This window comes from Pelophylax lessonae (assembly GCF_965119305.1).
Source record: "Pelophylax lessonae genome assembly, chromosome: 3".
NCBI lineage: Eukaryota > Metazoa > Chordata > Amphibia > Anura > Ranidae > Pelophylax > Pelophylax lessonae.
In genome coordinates this window covers 679,696,764-679,715,729 of record NC_138770.1, presented here as the reverse complement: position 1 = coordinate 679,715,729, position 18,966 = coordinate 679,696,764, and the positions used below count along the sequence as shown (strand labels likewise).

The window sequence follows — 18,966 nt, the reverse complement described above, 5'->3', positions numbered from 1 at the left end:
GAGAACTGTGGTCCAGAAGAGGAGTGTCCTGGGAAAAGGAATCACAGTGAAGAAGGGGAGAGTCCAGGCCACTCTCTTCATTCTGCCCAGTGAGTGTCCCCAGAACAGGGGATCCGGGTCCCTGGGTGTGACATGGAGGATCCCTGGTGTGAAAGGGAATTGGGGTCACCAGGTGTGCCATGGGGAATCAGAGTCCCCAGGTGTGACATGGGGGATAGGGGTCACCGGGTGTAACAGGGGTTTGGGGTCACCAGGTGTGCCATGGGGAATCAGAGTCCCCAGGTGTGACATGGGGGATAGGGGTCACCAGGTGTAACAGGGGTTCAGGGTCACCAGGTGTGCAGTGAGGAATTGGGGTCCCTGGGTGTGCCATGGGGGATTGAGGTCCCCAGGTGTGACATGGAGGAGCATCAGGGTCCCCAGGCGTGACATGGAAAAAGATCAGGATCTTTCTAGGTATGACATGGAGGAACATCAGGGGCCCCTGGGGTGACATAGAGGAACATTGGGGTCACTGGGTATGACAGCATGACATGGAGAAACAGGGGAGTCCCTGGGTGCCACATGGAGGAACATCGGGGTCAGTGGGTATCACAACAAGACATGGAGGAATATTGGGGTCCCAGGATGTGACATGGAAAAACATCAGGGTCCCTGGGTGGGACATAGAGGGACATCAGGGTCCCCAGGTGTGACATGGAGGAATATGGGGGTTACTGGGTACGACAGCATAACATGGAGGAACCATCAGATCAGGGTCACTGGGTACGACATAGAGAAGTTTTTAACCCCTTCCCTTTGGGGGGGGGGGGATGCAAGTAGCTGGTCTTGCCTAGGGCGTAAAATAGTCTAGCACCGGCCCTGCGTATGGACCATTCCTATCTGTTAAATTAGGTATTGATGGCTGAATCCTCCAGGTCACAAAAGTTTTTACTCATTCTTGTCCTGTTTCTCGCAATTTTCCAAAACACTGTCTATCCAGTCCCGGGATAAAACTAAGATTTCCTAGAATGGGATATAAAGGAGATTCTATTGTTGTTAAATTTTGCCTCAAGCACTGCTGGTTACCTAGAGCCTTCGCAATTTTAAAGCGTGACATGTTAGGTATCTATTTATTCGGCGTAACATCATCTTTCATATTTTGAAATATAATTGGGGTAACTGTTGTGTTTAGTTTTTTTTTTTTTCATTAAAGTGTATTTTTTTTTTTTAAATTGCGTTTGAAAAACCGCTACGCAAATACCGTATGACATAAAAAATGTAAATGATCGTCATTTTATTCCCTAGGGGGCCTGCTAGAAAAAAAAAATTATATATAGATATATATATCTATATATATAATATTTGGGAGTTATAAGTAATTTTCTAGCCCAAAATACTGATTTAAACTTGTAAACAGAAAGTGCCAGACAAAGTGTGGTCCAGTTTAATCTGATTTTGTAATAAAGATTGACACTAATTGGCCTTTTAATTACGCTTTTGTATGTGCTTGTAAAGTCCCATGGGAGGTTTTCTCTGCAATTTTTGGGCACAATACAGGAGAATTGTATCCCTCTATCTGCGGCTTTGCAGATAGGGGCCTTCTCCTCCAACTTCAGTGCCTGGCCTCACAAATGCCCTTCTGGAAGAATGGTCAAACATTCCCATAGACACTCCTAAACCTTGTGGACGGCCTTCCCAGAAGAGTTGAAGCTGTTATAGCTGCAAAGGGTGGGCCAACCCAATATTGAACCCTACGGACTAAGACTGGGATGCCATTAACCACTTTAGAACCGCTCACAGTAATACTACTGCGGCAGAGTGGTTCGTTATCGTCCAGCGACGTAGTATTAACCATTCACAGCGGGAGTCGGGCCAGGGGAGGAGCAGCGGCGATCGCCGCTCCTCTTACCCGATCGTCGGGGATCGAGTCTGGAGATCCGCCCGCCTGTGTAAACACAGCGGGCGGATCTCCATAGTGACAGGGAGTGACAGATCGGACTGTTCAGCATAGCTGGACATCCATCTGTCCATGACTCACACAGTCACCTCCCCCCCTACACGTCAGTAAGCACCAGGCATACATTAACCCCTCCCTCTCCAATAAAATTAACCCCTTCCCTGCCAGTGTCATTTTTACAGTAACAGTGCATATATATAGCACTGATTACTGCAGTAATGTCACTGGTACCCCCAAAAGTGTCAAAAATGTCAGTCAAGGGTCCGATCTGTCTGCCGCAATGTCGCAGTCCCGCAAAAAAAATCGCAGATCGCCGCCATTACGCGTTAAAAAAAAACCACCAAAAATGACAGAAATCTTTCCCTTTGTTAGTAAACGCAATAACTTTTGCGCAAACCAATCAAAATACGCTTATTGCGATTTTTTTTACCAAACATAGGTAGCATAAAACAAATTGGCCAAAAATTTTTAAAAAAATTGGTTTTTACATTTTTTTGGGGGGAATTTCATATAAAAAAATGTTAAAAATATTGTTATTTTTTCAAAATAAACGCTCTTTTTTTGTTTATAGCGCAAAAAGTAAAAATCGCACAGGTGATCAAATACCACCAAAAGAAAGCTCTGTTTGTGGGAAAAAAAGGACGTAAATTTTGTTTGGGTACGGCGTCGCACGACCGCGCAATTGTCAGTTGAAGTCACACAGCGCCGAATCGCAAAAAGTGGCCTGGACGGAAGACAGCAAAATCCTCCGGTGGTAAAGTGGTTAAAGTTCATGTGAGTTTAAAGGCAGGCGTCCCAATACTTTTGACAATATTGTGTATGTAGCTTTGTAGTTTGACCAGAGTTCTACTTTAACGTTGAGCTGAGACCTCACCAGCAATGTTATTTTTGGGGAAAAGATAGTTGATCTGCTGGTAAAAATCAGAACAGTTTATCTTCTAGGTTCAAAACCTGTTCTACAACCATCCCATGATCGGCCAATCACCTTCCCTTTCCTGGGAAATGCTCATTTAAAGTCTACGGGGAATGGTGGTGAAGGGTTTAGAACTACGGCTGTAATAAGCTGACTTCACAATCATGAAGAGCTGAGTGTGTTGTTACAGGAAAATACTCACGGCAAAGATCTCCTTCATCCTCCTCCTCCTCGCAGTCCGCAATGAAATTACAGACTTGAGACAGTTTAATCTCCATCCCGCTTCTGCAATGGAAGGAACCATCCAAAGTCATTTTCACCCCAGGTGGGTTTCCTGCAGAGGGAACAGCAATCTTTATAAGTATCACAGGAGGACAAAATTCATAACATGAGGTTTATACTGTTATCTGGTTGGAGAAAAAGATCCTGATCAGAATAGTTCCAGCACCTAACATGAAGAATGTGTAAATATTACAAGTAGGTGCTAATCTTATAACCAAAAAATCCACAATAAATCTACAAACAATTCATATACAAACCATATCCAGATACAGTATGTAACATACACTATATTGTCAAAAGTATTGGGACGCCTGCCTTTACACGCATATGAACTTTAATGGCATCCCAGTCTTAGTCCGTAGGGTTCAATATTGAGTTGGCCCACCCTTTGCAGCTATAACAGCTTCAACTCTTCTGGGAAGGCTGTCCACAAGGTTTAGGAGTGTCTATGGGAATGTTTCACCATTCTTCCAGAAGCGCATTTGTGAGGTCAGGCACTGATGTGAATGAGAAGGCCAGGCTTGCAGTCTCTGCTCGAATTCATCCCAAAGGTGTTCTATGGGGTTGAGGCCAGTCAAGTTCCTCCACCCCAAATTCACTCATCCATGTATTTATGGACCTTGCTTTGTGCGCTGGTGCACAGCCATCTTGGAACAGGAAGGGGCCATCCCCAAACTCCTCCCACAAAGTTGGGAGCATGAAATTGTCCAAAATGTCTTGGTATGCTGACGCCTTAAGAGTTCCCTTCACTGGAACTAAGGGGCCAAGTCAAGTTCCTCCACCCCAAACTCACTCATCCATGTCTTTATTGACCTTGCTTTGTGCATTGGTCCAAATCATTTGGTGGAGGGGAGATTATGGTGTGGGGTTTTTATTCAGGGGTTCGGCTTGGCCCCTTAGTTCCAGTGAAGGGAACTCTTAAGACGTCAGCATACCAAGACATTTTGGACAATTTCATGATCCTAACTTTGTAGGAAGAGTTTGGGGATGACCCCTTCCTGTTCCAATATGACTGCTCACCAGTGCACAAAGCAAGGTCCATAAAGACATGGATGAGCAAGTTTGGGGTGGAGGAACTTGACTGACCTGCGCAGAGTCCTGACCTCAACCCGATAGAACACCTTTGGGATGAACTTGAGCAGAGACTGTGAGCCAGGCCTTTTTGTCCACATCAGTGCCTGACCTCACAAATGCTCTTCTGGAAGAATGGTCAAACATTCCCATAGACACACTCCTAAACCTTGTGGACAGTCTTCCCAGAAGAGTTGAAGCTGTTATAGCTGCAAAGGGTGGGCCAACTCAATATTGAACCCTACGGACTAAGACTGGGATGCCATTAAAGTTTATGTGTGTGTAAAGGCAGGCGTCCCAATACTTTTGACAATATAGTGTATGTAAAAGTTAAAGTCCAAACACGCAGTAGTTTATTGCCAATCAAAGTGCTGAGTGCCCGAATCTTCTTCATATGTGCTCCACCACATGCATATAATTTCTGCACTCACCAGAACACTACAGCCAACTAAATAAATGGCCACCAGGCAGTTCATAAACTGGATCCCAATCATAGGGGGCGTGACCAAGATCTTTTACTAAAAATCCCCTAATCACTCCCAGTCACAGGGATAACGAGATCTGTGAATCCCAAGGATTTGTAATAACTTGCAGTTTGTCCTTCTTACAACCCATAGAGATAGACCAGCACCAAATCACATGGTAAGCTTGCCCTTTATCAAAGGGAAAATATGGTGAAGGATAAGTGTCCCAACAGGGTCCTCTACTTCTCCTTTGGCTCAATAATCAATGGAGGAATGGTCCTTTTCTGAAAGGGTTACATGCTTTTTTAGGTCTAGGGGGGGCCACAAAAATAACTTTTACTAACCCATTCCTCCTCCTCCTGACCCCCCCAGCACAAGGCATCCTTCAACCTGGGAGAGTTGCTGTGCTGGATCAGTGACTGGGTGAGTCTGTGAGGGACAGCCCTGAAGAGAAGGTGAGGGAATCAGCCAGAGCTACTGTACTTTTATATTTTTAAAAGCTGCTGGGGGATTCATTTTTTTTTTTTTTTTTTACAAAGTTAGAGTTAGGCTCTACAATTGTGAATTTCTGAGCCAGAAATGATGTGGTCACTGCTCTTTCTCCTATGTTCAGGGCTGGATGTGAAGGAAGGATGCAGTCTTTGGCCTAGGGTGACATAACTACATGGTGAGGGTTGTATGCTCCGATGCACCACCTGCCCGGGTCAACTTTATGGTCAACTGCCACATAACTGCTTTTTTGATAGAGATTGCTGCAGTTCATCCACAAGGCATAAAAAATGTGACATCTAAAATCAAACCATTGGTTCACTAAGGCAAAAGGTGCCTTTAAGGTTTAAATTATTAAATACACGATAAGTACAAGTACAGCACCCCTATCCCTACACTGAGAGAAGTTCAGTTCTGGAAACTCCCTCTAAACTGTAATCCCTGCTAGAGACGTTCCATAGTCCTTATCCTTATGGACCTTCTTACAATGCCAAAATAGTCCACCTTGGGACGAAAATGTAGCCCCCCTTCCTACATTTGAAAGATTGCTTACCCTTTGCTTGCCTTTATCCAGCCCTTGGGGCATTCATTATTCCTCCAACTGACATCAACAATGGGGCATATTTTCTCCCACTGACACCAATAGTGGGGCATTATTCCTCCAACTGACACCAATGATGGGGCACTATTCCTCCCATTGACACCAATGATGGGGCACTATTCCTCCCACTGATACCAGCGATGGAGCACTATTCCTCCCACTGACACCAATGATGGGGCACTATTCCTCCCACTGATACCAGCGATGGGGCACTATTTCTCCCACTGATACCAATGATGGGGCACTATTCCTCCCACTGACACCAATGATGGGGCACTATTCCTCCCACTGACACCAATGATGGGGCACTATTCCTTCCACTGACACCAATGATGGGACACTATTCCTCCCACTGACACCAATGATGGGGCACTATTCCTCCCACTGACACCAGTGATGGGGCACTATTCCTCCCACTAATACCAATGATGGGGCACTATTCCTCCGACTGATACCAATGATGGGACACTATTCCTCCCACTGACACCAGTGATGGGGCACTATTCCTCCCACTAATACCAATGATGGGGCACTATTCCTCCCACTAATACCAATGATGGGGCACTATTCCTCCCACTGATAACAATGGGGCATAATTTCTCCCACTGACACCAATAATGGAGCACTATTCCTCCCAATGATACCAGCGATGGGGTGCCATTCCCCTGAATGATGGGGCACTATTTCTCCCACCAATGATACCACTTCTGTCCCCTCTGTTTTAGGAAGATAGTAAGTACAGTATGTCAGTTTTTTTCAAATTATAAATCTAAACACCTTCTTGCACAGCTCCGGTGTGACCTACCTCTGCTGGAAGACATAAATCAGAGAGGAATCTCAGAAGGGGGGTCACGTGACTGCACAGTGGGGCTGTGCAAGAAGGTATTCAGGATTATAACTAAAAAAAAACTGACTTACTGTATTTTATATCTTTCTAAAACAGAGGGGATAGAAGTAATTTATATATGTGACTTTATAACCCCTTTAAGCTTTAAAGGAAACTAGTATTCATAAACTAATTTACTACCATCAGTCCAGAGGCTTCCATGCTTTCATCATCACTCAAACATGTACAGTATGCTAATCAGGTATCCTGACAGCCAAATATCCAGACCAGGAATCTTCAAACTACGGCCCCCCCAGCTGTTGTGGAACGACACTTCCCATGAGGCATTGTAAAACTCTTAGATTTACAGACATGACTAGGCATGATGGGAGTTGTAGTTCCTGAACAACTGGAGGGCCGTAGTTTGGAGACCCCTGATCTAGACTGTCCTCCACCCCTTTACTCTCCGGCAGTGGACTGTCCCTCGGCATCCTGTCCTCAAGTCCAAAGCAAGGCCATAGGCTTTTCATTGGTCTTGATGACCTCAGGGGCCTCTGACTGCCAAAGCATGGGGGAGAAATAGGCTGCTGAAGCAGAGGATTAGGTAAGTTATTGGGGGTATGTGTGGCCCCCTAGACCAAAAAAAGCCTTTAACCCTAGCAGTAAGGGGGTGGCTACAAGGGAGCATCTTCGTTTTTCCTGGAGTTCAGCTTTAAAGGCAACCATGAGCTAATTCATTACTGTCAGTCCAGGGGCTTCCATACTTTCCTCATCACTCAAACATGTACAGTATGCTAATCAGGTATCCTGACAGCCAAATATCTAGACTGTCCTCTACCCCTTTACTCTCCGGCAGTGGACTGTCCCTCGGCATCCTGTCCTCAAGTCCAAAGCAAGGCCATGGGCTTGTCATTGGTCTTGATGACCTCAGGGGCTTCTGACTGCCAGAGCATGGGGGAGAAGACGACTGCCGAAGGAGAGGATTAGCTAAGTAAAAGGGGGGTATGTGTGGCCCCCAAGACCAAAAATAAGCCTTTAACCCTTGCAGTAAGAAAGGGGGGGCTACAAGGGAGCATCTTCATTTTTCCTGGAGTTCAGCTTTGAAGGCAACCATGAGCTAATTCATTACTGTCAGTCCAGGGGCTTCCATACTTTCATCATCACTCAAACATGTACAGCAGGGGCGTAACTACAGGGGTTGCAGGGGTTGCAATCGCAACCGGGCCCCATGCTCCAGGGGGCCTATGTGGCTCCCCTGTACACCTGGATAGGAGGAGCGGTGGGGGCAGGATGCAGAGAAATCACTGTCCTCCTTCTTCCTCCTGTAGCTGCAGGAGGAAAATGGAGGAGATTGGCTCCTCTGTATGCTGCCCCCGCCATTCTTCCTATCCAGTTCACTTGTGTTATGCTGTCTCTGGGCCCCTGTGTGCTCCCCTGGTCCCCCCCCCCCCCTGTGCTCCCTCCCCTCTCCTGCCGGCTGCTGCAGGGGATGTGCCACAATAGAGAACCAGGAAGGGGTCAGTAAATATGTCATTTTCCAGCTCCTTCCTTTTCTGAATGGACAGAATCATAGTCAGACACATTGTAAAAAAATAAAATAAAATGATAAAAAATAATACAATTAAAATACCAAAAAATAAAAACTACTGACACCAGTGGGTGAACTTCCAGGATCTCAAAGGACAGACTTGCGACCGGGCCCTGGCATTCCACCACAGTGGGGAGGACCCAAGATGGCAGGAGGGGGCCCACTGCAGAACTTGTGAAAGGGTCCCGCTGCGGGACCGTAAAAAAGGGCTCTGCAACGAGAGTAAAGGGCCCCAGGATCAGTGGGAAGAGCCCCAGTCTTGAAGGAAAGGGCCTCGGCCAGGGGTCCAAGGGACCCTTCATGGTTCCTTGCACCGGGGCCCTGAAGGTTCTAGTTACGCCTCTGATGTACAGTATGCTAATCAGGTATCCTGACAGCCAAATATCTAGACTGTCCTCTACCCCTTTACTCTCCGGCAGTGGACTGTCCCTCTGCATCCTGTCCTCAAGTCCAAGGCAAGGCCATGGGCTTTTCATTGGTCTTGATGACCCCAGGGGCTTCTGACTGCCAGAGCATGGGGGAGAAGACAACTGCCGAAGCAGATGATTAGCTAAGTAAAAGGGGGTATGTGTGGCCCCCTAGACCAAAAATAAGCCTTTAACCCTTGCAGTAAGAAGTGGGGGGGCCATAAGGAGCATCTTCTTTTTTCCTGGAGTTCAGCTTTAAAGGCAACCATGAGCTAATTCATTACTGTCAGTCCAGGGGCTTCCATACTTTCCTCATCACTGACCTAGACATATGCTGATCAGGAATTTTGACAGCCAGCAATGTGGACGGCCATGACAGTCCATATATATTTCAGCAGAAGCTCGATTGAAGTGAGAAGCAGATATAGAGCATGGAAAATGCTGACGGATTCGCGGAACGCAGGAAATCAGCCGCGTCTGCACACAGTCAGTTGTTCTGAGGACGGCTTTTGAAGAGTTTTCTCTCTCCGAGTTCTTTTTTTTACAAACTCAAAACTATTCAGCGCAATTCTCTGCACGCCGTCGCTCCATCGAACCCGTCTATAACTCTCGCTGAGTCTGTACATTACTTTTCATTTTTAAAGAACTCACCGGCGTACTCGAGTCACGCCGGGTTATTACCTGACTTAGTCAGCTCACCCAACTGCACATAAAAGATCCATCTCAAAATTAAAATGAATTAATGGAGAAAATCTGCCCGGGCTAAAATGTGATTAACTTGATCCATCTGGTTTGGCTGGGATGGCGGCTACATCTCGCTCTCCGCGGCTTTTGGGAGCTCTTAATCGTCTGAGATTTAATTAGATGGCCACTTCAATGTTTTTGTTTTAGCGCCTGCCAACTCGCAATTAATGAGGCGTGCAACAAAACAACGCACTCTTCTCCCCCCCCACGCTCGTTTTTTATAAATATGAAGAAATAACGTCAGAGTCAGGAATACGGAGGCAGGAAACAAATAAACAATGGATTTCATTACGCTCCATCCATGTTGAGGGCAAATTGAAACTTTGCATTCATTTCCCCGAGCGGCGGAGAGATCCTGTTTACAATCTTTATAAAATGTTATTATAGAGAAGGTCATCGCTTCACTTAACTTGATATGTACATTACATGCTAACGCCGCTTCATTTGTTGCGTCCGTCACGCTGCAGAGTCACTGGACAGTCAGCTGATCAATGGGGATCCGTATCCCTCAATATTCTGTATTCTTCCATCGTCAGTGTAAATATTTAAACAGGAAGCCAACCATCCTTATTAATATTACCATTGATACTTTGTTAAAGAGAAGCGTGAATATGTAACAAGCTGAAACCCCACTGTGAATACAATGTTTCCATTCTTCAATGGTCTCGGTATACTTGCTTTTAACCATTTGAGCTCTGCAAGGTTTTACCTCCTTCATGACCAGGCGGTTTTTTGCTTTTCGGCACTGTGCTACTTTAAAGTGGTGTTCCAGCCTCACCCCCTTCTTATCCAAAAATTAAAAGTCAGCAGCTACACACACTGTACACATACTGTAGCTGCTGACTTTTCATATCAGGATACTTACCTGTCCTGGAGTCCAGCAATGTCGGCACCGTAGCCGATGCTTCCATCGGCTGTCGGTTGCTCCTGCCGGTAAGGGAAACCAGCAGTGAAGCCTTGTGTCTTCACAGGCGGGTCCCTACTGTGCATTCGGATTGGCTTGGCGGCGGGGGAAGGAGGAGAGGGCCAAACTTCTAAGGGACAGCGCTGCGGCGCCGTCTCCCGGAAGTGGGGAAGGGTACAGTGCATTGCGAAAGTATTTGGCCCCCTTGAACTTTTCGACCTTTTGCCACATTTCAGGCTTCAAACATAAAGATATAAAACTGTAATTTTTTGTGAAGAATCAACAACAAGTGGGACACAATCATGAAGTGGAATGAAATTTATTGGATATTTCAAACTTTTTTAACAAATAGAAAACTGAAAAATTGGGCGTGCAAAATTATTCAGCCCCCTTAAGTTAATACTTTGTAGCGCCACTTTTTGCTGCGATTACAGATGTAAGTCGCTTGGGGTATGTCTCTATCAGTTTTGCACATCGAGAGACTGACATCTTTGCCCATTCCTCCTTGCAAAACAGCTCGAGCTCAGTGAGGTTGGATGGAGAGCGTTTGTGAACAGCAGTTTTCAGTTCTTTCCACAGATTCTCGATTGGATTCAGGTCTGGACTTTGACTTGGCCATTCTAACACCTGGATATGTTTATTTGTGAACCATTCCATTGTAGATTTTGCTTTATGTTTTGGATCATTGTCTTGTTGGAAGTCAAATCTCCATCCCAGTCTCAGGTCTTTTGCAGACTCCATCAGGTTTTCTTCCAGAATGGTCCTGTATTTGGCTCCATCCATCTTCCCATCAATTTTAACCATCTTCCCTGTCCCTGCTGAAGAAAAGCAGGCCCAAACCATGATGCTGCCACCACCATGTGTGACAGTGGGGATGGTGTGTTCAGGGTGATGAGCTGTGTAGACAGGCCCGGAGCAAAAAAAAAAAAAAATAGGCGTAGGGCCTCATGAGGGGGTGAACAGGGGACACGGCATGGAAGGGGTTAATGGTGGGCTGTGGCCGGTGGTCAAGGGTGGCCATTGGCTAGCAAAAGGTGGGGTGGGGCAATGGCCTGGTATCACTGGGGGGGGGGCTTGGAATCTGCAGCAGTGCCTCGTGGGATCGCTGGAGGAAGAAGAATCCCCCTGCTGCGGCACTGCTGTTCCTTGCTGTTCTTTATGGAGGACTTGGATGTACTGTTGGGCAGGCTCAGGGAGGCGGCCGCCTCGCAGGGGCCTGACTGGTTGCGGGCTCAGGTCTCCTCTCTGCTCGCAGGGGAGCCTGCTGCGGTGGGGGACGGGCGTTCCCGCGCTCGGCGGTCACGGCCGCCGGAGCGTTTCAGCCCTCCTGTGTCCCCCCGAGCTGTGCGCCATCTTGGGAGCCCACACGTGGACCCTCCAGGCTCGCCGGTCCAGCGTTCTCCTGCTGGGGCCGGCGGGGCCCCTGGGAGGAATCCCCGGCAGCGGCGGAGCTCGGCCGGGCGGGGTCCCGCTCGCTCATCCTTGCAGACCCCGCCTGCTCGTCGGATGACTTCCGGATCTTCGGCCGTCCCGGCCGGTGTGGATCGTGCGGCCGGGACGGCTCAGCGAGGGAGGCGGCTTCCAGCGGGCACCGGCCTATCGGAGGGAGCGGCCGGAGGCTCCGGTCGGCGCACGCCCGGTGCGTTGGAGCGGTCGGAGGGAGCGGCGGTGGATGGCTGTGCGGGGCCTAGCCGGAAGAGGCCCAGACGTGGAGACGGTGGAGCGGCGGCCGGTCGGCGGCAGGGGGGGGAGGGCAGTCGGCCTGACCCCGTGATGCCTTCCAGGAGCGGTCCGGAGGAAGAGCCTGCGGTGCTGGAGGAGCGTTCTGAGGGGGAGCTGTCGGGCTCTGAAGACGGTGCGGGCCATGATCCTTTGCCAGCGGGGGATGCCGGATCGGCGGCGGCGGGGCCTGGCCCCGCTCGGCTTGGTGAGTCTTTACATGTCACTTCCTCTGTTTTGTCAGTGTTGCAGGCTCTGTCTGGGGGGTTGGGGGCGGGGCCTAGCCGGGGGGGGTTCGGGGGAGCGGTGGGGGTGCCTTGTGAGTCGGGGGCTCCTGCTGCCCCTCCTCTGGCGGGACGTGGGCTCGGGGGGGCTGGGGGGGTGCCTCGGGAGTCGGGGGCTCCGGCTGCCGCGCCCGTGGGGGAACGTGGCCCCGCTGCTTCTGGAGTGGGGGCTGGACTGGGGGATCTGCTGGCGGGGCTGCGCTCTTTGGTGCAACGCTTCGATGGCTCGGGTGGCGGTGCGCCTACTGCGGCGTGGGGCCAGGTGCCGCCCCCCGGCCTGGCGGCGGACAGTGTGGCAGCGGCTGGGACTGGATCGGTGGCTGCCGCTCCTGGGACGGCTGTTCCGGTGGCAGTGGTGGCGCCGCCGGCGCAGACGGCGGGGGACAAGGCCGCGGACCCCAAGACTACAGGTAAGGATGTTGATTCTGTTCGGCTCGCGGATGCGGCCAAGTGTGAGGTTTACGTGTGCTTTGAGGGCCCCTTGGGGGCGCACCTTAAGCCCGAGGTCAGGGAGAAGATTTGGAAGGATGAATATGTCGAAATATTCACCTTGCTTCCTTTGGAGAAGTTCAATTTGGATCGGGTGAAGCCGGAGGAGACCAAGAAGGAGGACGAGGAGCGTCGGCGCTATAGGTTGATTCCGCGCACTTTTGGTAACTGGCTGCAGGCCTTCGCCATTTTTGCGAGCGTGGTGGGGGAGAAACGGCCGGAGCATTGCTCCGCCTTGTTTTGTTACTTGGATGCGATTGGGGAGGCGTACAGGGTGTATGGTGGGGTTGCTTGGCTTCGGTATGACGAGCAATTCCGCCAACGTAAGGCGGTTCGCCCTGCGTTGCGCTGGGATCATAAGGACATTAGCCTGTGGATGCGCCTCATGACGTCGGCGAGGGCCTCGCCATCCCCTTTTTCTGGGACGGCCGGTGGTCAGAACTCCCCTGGACAGCTGGCCACAAAACGTAGGGGTTTCTGCTGGCAGTTTAACGAAGGGGCGTGTAAGTTCGGGTCTGCGTGCCGTTTCAAGCATGAGTGCTCCGGATGCGGAGGCGCACACCCCCTCTCCCGTTGTTTTAAACAAGGTAAGTCGCGTTCCGGAGACGCTCAGCAGAAGAGGGAAGACGCCGGTGATGGTGGAAAGGATGCGTCCTTTTCTAAGTAGGTATCCGGATCGGGCGGCTGCTCGTTTGCTGGAATCTGGGTTTTCGGTGGGGTTTGTCATTCCGTGTGTTATGACCGCTGTCCCCCCGGTGGCGGACAACTTGCGGTCGACGCGTCTGAATCCGGGGGTGGTGTCGGACAAGTTGGCAAAGGAGGTGGCATTGGGCCGCATGGCAGGGCCTTTCGCCCTGCCGCCTTTGGTCGACCTGGTGGTATCCCCTTTGGGATTGGTGCCCAAGAAGGAATCGGGTAAGTTTCGGCTGATTCATCACTTGTCCTTTCCCAAAGGGGGGTCGGTCAATGACGGCATTGACCCTGAGGCCTGTGCGGTGTCCTATACTTCCTTTGATGCGGCCATATTTTGGGTGCGTCAGTACGGGCGGGGTGCGCTGCTGGCGAAGACGGACGTTGAGGCGGCCTTTCGGTTGCTTCCCGTCCATCCGCAGAGTTTTCGGCTGTTGGGCTGCCAGTGGCTGGGCTCTTTCTATGTGGATCTGTGTTTGCCCATGGGGTGTTCCATCTCGTGCGCATTCTTTGAGCAGTTCAGCTCCTTCGTGGAGTGGGTCGTGCGGGAAGTGGCCGGGGTGAATTCGGTCATCCACTACTTGGATGATTTCCTGTGTGTGGGCCCTCCTTCGTCCACTCTGTGCGGCACGCTGTTGGCCACTGTTCAGCATGTCGCGGAACGCTTTGGCATTCCGTTGGCGGCGGACAAGACTGAGGGCCCGAAGACTGTGATTGGGTTTTTAGGGATCATTATTGACTCGGTGGCCATGGAATGTCGCTTGCCGGAGGACAAGCTGCTGGATATTCAGGCGGAAATCTGCTGGCTGGTCGGGAGGAGGAAAGTGCAGCTTCGGCGGTTACAGTCTCTGTTGGGCAAGCTCGCTTTCGCGTGTCGTATCCTGCCCATGGGTAGGGTTTTCAGCCGGCGTTTGTCGGCTGCTACGGCCGGTGTCCGGTCGCCGCATCATTTTGTTACGCTGACGGCGGATCACGTGGAGGATTTGCGGGTCTGGCATGTGTTTCTGTCGTCCTTTAACGGTCGGTCGCTCTGGCAAGGGGGCCCGGTCAGCAGCCGCGATCTGGAGTTGTACACGGATGCGGCTGGCTCGACGGGCTTTGGCGCCTTCCTCGGAGGTCGGTGGTGTGCGGAGCGTTGGCCAGCGGCATGGCATGCGGCGGGATTCTTGCGGAATTTGGTTCTGTTAGAACTTTTTCCTGTGGTGGTTGCGGTGGAACTGTGGGGGGCGGAGTTCAGGGACAAGAAGGTGCGACTGCACTGTGACAACATGGGTGTGGTGCACGTTATCAATCGGCTCTCCGGTTCGTCTCCACCGGTGATCGGATTGTTACGTCATTTGGTTTTACGTTGTTTACAGTTGAATATTTTCTTGTATGCTGTTCACTTGCCCGGTGTGGACAACTCGGTGGCTGATGCTTTGTCTCGGTTTCAGCTGGACCGATTCCGGGAGCTGGCGCCGGAGGCGGAGCGGCGGGGGGAGCCTTGTCCGCCGGGACTGTGGCGCATTGCGTTGGGATCGCCTCGAGTCTGCTCAAAAGGTCGCTGAGTGCTGCTACATGGACGGCCTATTCGAAGGTATGGCGGGAATGGGCGGAACTTCTGGAGCGGGTTGGAGCAGGTGCGGTGAGTATGGTCTATCCGTCACTGGTACTGTATTTCTTGTGTCTGAATTTTGAAAACGGGGTGTCGCCCTCGGCCATCGGCCGCAAGCTGGCGGGCTTAGCTTTTATGTTCAAGGTGGGGGGTCTCCCCGACTTTACGAAGGGTTTCGTGATTCGACAGGCCTTGAAAGGTTATAGGAGGGGTTCGTGTCGGCCGGATGGCCGTCGCCCGATCTCGTTTGGCATGCTGGGTGAGTTGGTGCGGCAGGTGGGCTGCACGTGCTCGTCCACGTATGAGGCTTTGCTGTTCAAAACGGCTTTTGTTTTGGCCTTTTTTGGGGCGTTTCGTATAGGCGAGCTGGTAAGTTGCAACCGGAGGGTTCCTGGGGGCCTTTTGGCAGGTGAGGCGAGTTGCTATGGCTCTTCGGTGGCGATTTTTCTGAGGAAGTCCAAGACCGACCAGTTGGGCAAGGGTAAGTATATTCGCCTGTATCGGGTGGAGGGGTCTGCCCTTTGCCCCGTGTCGGTGGTGCGTGAGTTTCTGGGGGCGCGCCCCCCGTTTGGGGGTTCCTTCCTGGTGCATTTGGACGGGACGTCCTTGTCCAGGTTTCAGTTCCGGGCGGTGCTCCGGGGGTGTTTGTCTACTTTGGGTTACAGTCCTGGCGAATACTCGTCGCACTCCTTCCGCATCGGGGCGGCTACTGAGGCCGCCAGGTGGGGAGTGGATGACTCTGTTCTGAAACGTATTGGTGGGTGGGAGTCTAACCGTTTTAGGCTGTACGTTCGTCCTCATTTGTTGTGAGTGTTGACCTTGTGTTGTGTGCTGTGGCTTTGTTTGTCATGTTTCTTGCTGTTTTCCTTACAGAGGGACCTGCCTGCCTTATATGGATCCTGGGGCATTCTTATGTGTTCTGGGGGGCTAGGCGGGCGGAGGTTCGTCCAAACGGGCGTCAATTGGGTTTTTCCAGGGGGGAAGCCATTGTTCGTTGGATTGGTGTTCCGGGATTGATCTGGTGCAAGGTCCTGCCGGAAGTGCACCGTTTTGCTCGGCTGGACAGGGCACCGGGCGTCTTGGTGCTGCACGCTGGGGGCAACGATTTGGGTGTCCGTTCCATGCGCCACCTGATCCGCGATATCAAGTTTGATTTTCTGCGGCTGCGCACCTCTTTTCCTGATATGATCGTTGTGTGGTCGGAAATCGTTGACCGGACCTCGTGGCGTTTTGCGAGGTCGGCTGCGAGTCTGAATAGGGCCCGTATTAAGGTGAACAAGGCTGTTGGCCGTTTTGTTTGCCGTAATGGGGGTTTGGTGGTTAGACACCGGGAGCTGGAGGTTGACACGTGGCGTTACCTGCGGAGCGATGGGGTGCACCTGAATGCTGTGGGCACCGACTTGTGGGCCCTCGGCATCCAAGACGGTGTTCAACGGGCTCTGCGAGTGTGGCGGCGCTCACAGGTGTAAGGTGTCACACCTGTGTGCTGTGGCGGTTGGGGGTCTTTGGAGGCGTTAATAGATTTTGGTCAGTGCATAGGGTGACCCATCCAAGGTATGGAGCCCTCTAGTGGATCCCGGTTAGTAGGGGATTAACCGGGAAGTGGTAAAGAAGTGGTATCAGGGGTAAAGTGTGTTTGTTCCCGTGCTGGTGTTTTGCGGCTGGGGACCGTTGGATTTTTGGATACTGATACCGTTTTTGAATTGGAATTTTTGGTGCCTCCCAAGACCAACAACCCCTTTTCTTGATATGATACTGGAGTATTTATGGTTCATGTTTAAAATGTTTATTTTGGTATTTTGGTTTTGTTAATAAAATGGCCTACAAGGCCACAATTTTCTCCAAGTCGGTTGTCAGTAGTGTTTTGTTTAGGATTAAGAGAAGGGGTGTGGGTACACGTAAGATCGAGAGTGGGCATCGGTTATACCCCAATCAAGACAGGCCCGGAGCAAAAAAAAAAAAAAATAGGCGTAGGGCCTCATGAGGGGGTGAACAGGGGACACGGCATGGAAGGGGTTAATGGTGGGGCTGTGGCCGGTGGTCAAGGGTGGCCATTGGCTAGCAAAAGGTGGGGTGGGGCAATGGCCTGGTATCACTGGGGGGGGGGCTTGGAATCTGCAGCAGTGCCTCGTGGGATCGCTGGAAGGAAGAAGAATCCCCGCCCTCCCGCCCTTGAGCTTCGAGGTGGACCATGGAGCTGGAAGATGCAAGTGGGCATGTGGGTTGTGCAGTGTTTTTTTGTGCTGGCGGTTGGGGGTCTTTGGAGGCGTTAATAGATTTTGGTCAGTGCATAGGGTGACCCATCCAAGGTATGGAGCCCTCTAGTGGATCCCGGTTAGTAGGGGATTAACCGGGAAGTGGTAAAGAAGTGGTATCAGGGGTAAAGTGTGTTTGTTCCCGTGCTGGTGTTTTGCGGCTGGGGACCGTTGGATTTTTGGATACTGATACCGTTTTTGAATTGGAATTTTTGGTGCCTCCCAAGACCAACAACCCCTTTTCTTGATATGATACTGGAGTATTTATGGTTCATGTTTAAAATGTTTATTTTGGTATTTTGGTTTTGTTAATAAAATGGCCTACAAGGCCACAATTTTCTCCAAGTCGGTTGTCAGTAGTGTTTTGTTTAGGATTAAGAGAAGGGGTGTGGGTACACGTAAGATCGAGAGTGGGCATCGGTTATACCCCAATCATGCTTTTACGCCAAACATAACGTTTTGCATTGTTGCCAAAAAGTTTGATTTTTGTTTCATCTGACCAGAGCTCCTTCTTCCACATGTTTGGTGTCTCCCAGGTGACTTGTGGCAAACTTTAAACGACACTTTTTATGAATATCTTTAAGAAATGGCTTTCTTCTTGCCACTCTTCCATAAAGGCCAGATTTGTGCAGTATACGACTGATTGTTGTCCTATGGACAGAGTCTCCCACCTCAGCTGTAGATCTCTGCAGTTCATCCAGAGTGATCATCGGCCTCTTGGCTGCATCTCTGATCAGTCTTCTCCTTGTATGAGCTGAAAGTTTAGAGGGACGGCCAGGTCTTCGTAGATTTGCAGTGGTCTGATACTCCTTCCATTTCAATATTATCGCTTGCACAGTGCTCCTTGGGATGTTTAAAGCTTGGGAAATCTTTTTGTATCCAAATCCGGCTTTAAACTTCTCTACAACAGTATCTCAGACCTGCCTGGTGTGTTCCTTGTTCTTCATGATGCTCTCTGCGCTTTAAACGGACATCTGAGACTATCACAGTGCAGGTACATTTATACGGAGACTTGGTTACACACAGGTGGATTCTATTTATCATTAAGGATGATCGAACTTTTGAAAAGTTCGGTTCGACCAGAACACCCGAATTTTCCAAAAGTTCGGCCCGAATTTCAGAACCCCATTGAAATCAATGGGATCCGAACTTCGGTAATCAAAAAACACCATTCTGAAGCCATAAAACCCAATAAATGCCCCTAAAAAGTGCCTAGGGTTCTGGGTCATGCCCCATTAACTATTAATCACACAAAAAAAAGTTCTTAAAAATTGTCATTTTTGATAAAAAAGCCAATTATTGAAAAATTAAAAAAAAAAAAGAGATTTTTTGATTTAGTATCTGGGGGGTCTAAAAGGTGTGCATGTGAAGTTTCAGCTCTGTAGCATGTCCAGAACCATGAAAAAAAAAAGATAATTTTTCAGTAGAACAGGGATGTGGGTCGGGACCCTCCTTTAACTTTAACACCTATATGATCTTTTTTTCTGGTTCTGGACATGCTACAGAGCTGAAACTTCACAGGTACACATTTTAGACCCCCCAGACACAAAATCACACAAAAAAAAGTTCTTAAAAATTGTCATTTTTGATAAAAAAAGCTAATTATTGAAAAATTAAAAAAAAAAAAGATTTATTATCTGGGGGGTCTAAAAGGTGTACATGTGAAGTTTCAGCTCTGTAGCATGTCCAGAACCATGAAAAAAAAAG

The 18,966-nt window shown here is 49.9% G+C and overlaps 1 protein-coding gene across 2 annotated transcripts in view; it reads right to left on the bottom strand.

Moving 5' to 3' along the window:
• LOC309549185 (ALK tyrosine kinase receptor-like) overlaps positions 1-18,966 on the bottom strand; it is a 1,241,121-nt gene that overhangs the window by 279,430 nt on the left and 942,725 nt on the right. For both annotated transcript variants that reach the window (XM_082249296.1, XM_082249297.1), the window contains one exon: positions 3,055-3,186. In XM_082249296.1, the coding sequence (XP_082105422.1) occupies positions 3,055-3,186 (132 nt within the window). The remainder of the gene's footprint in view (positions 1-3,054; positions 3,187-18,966) is intronic.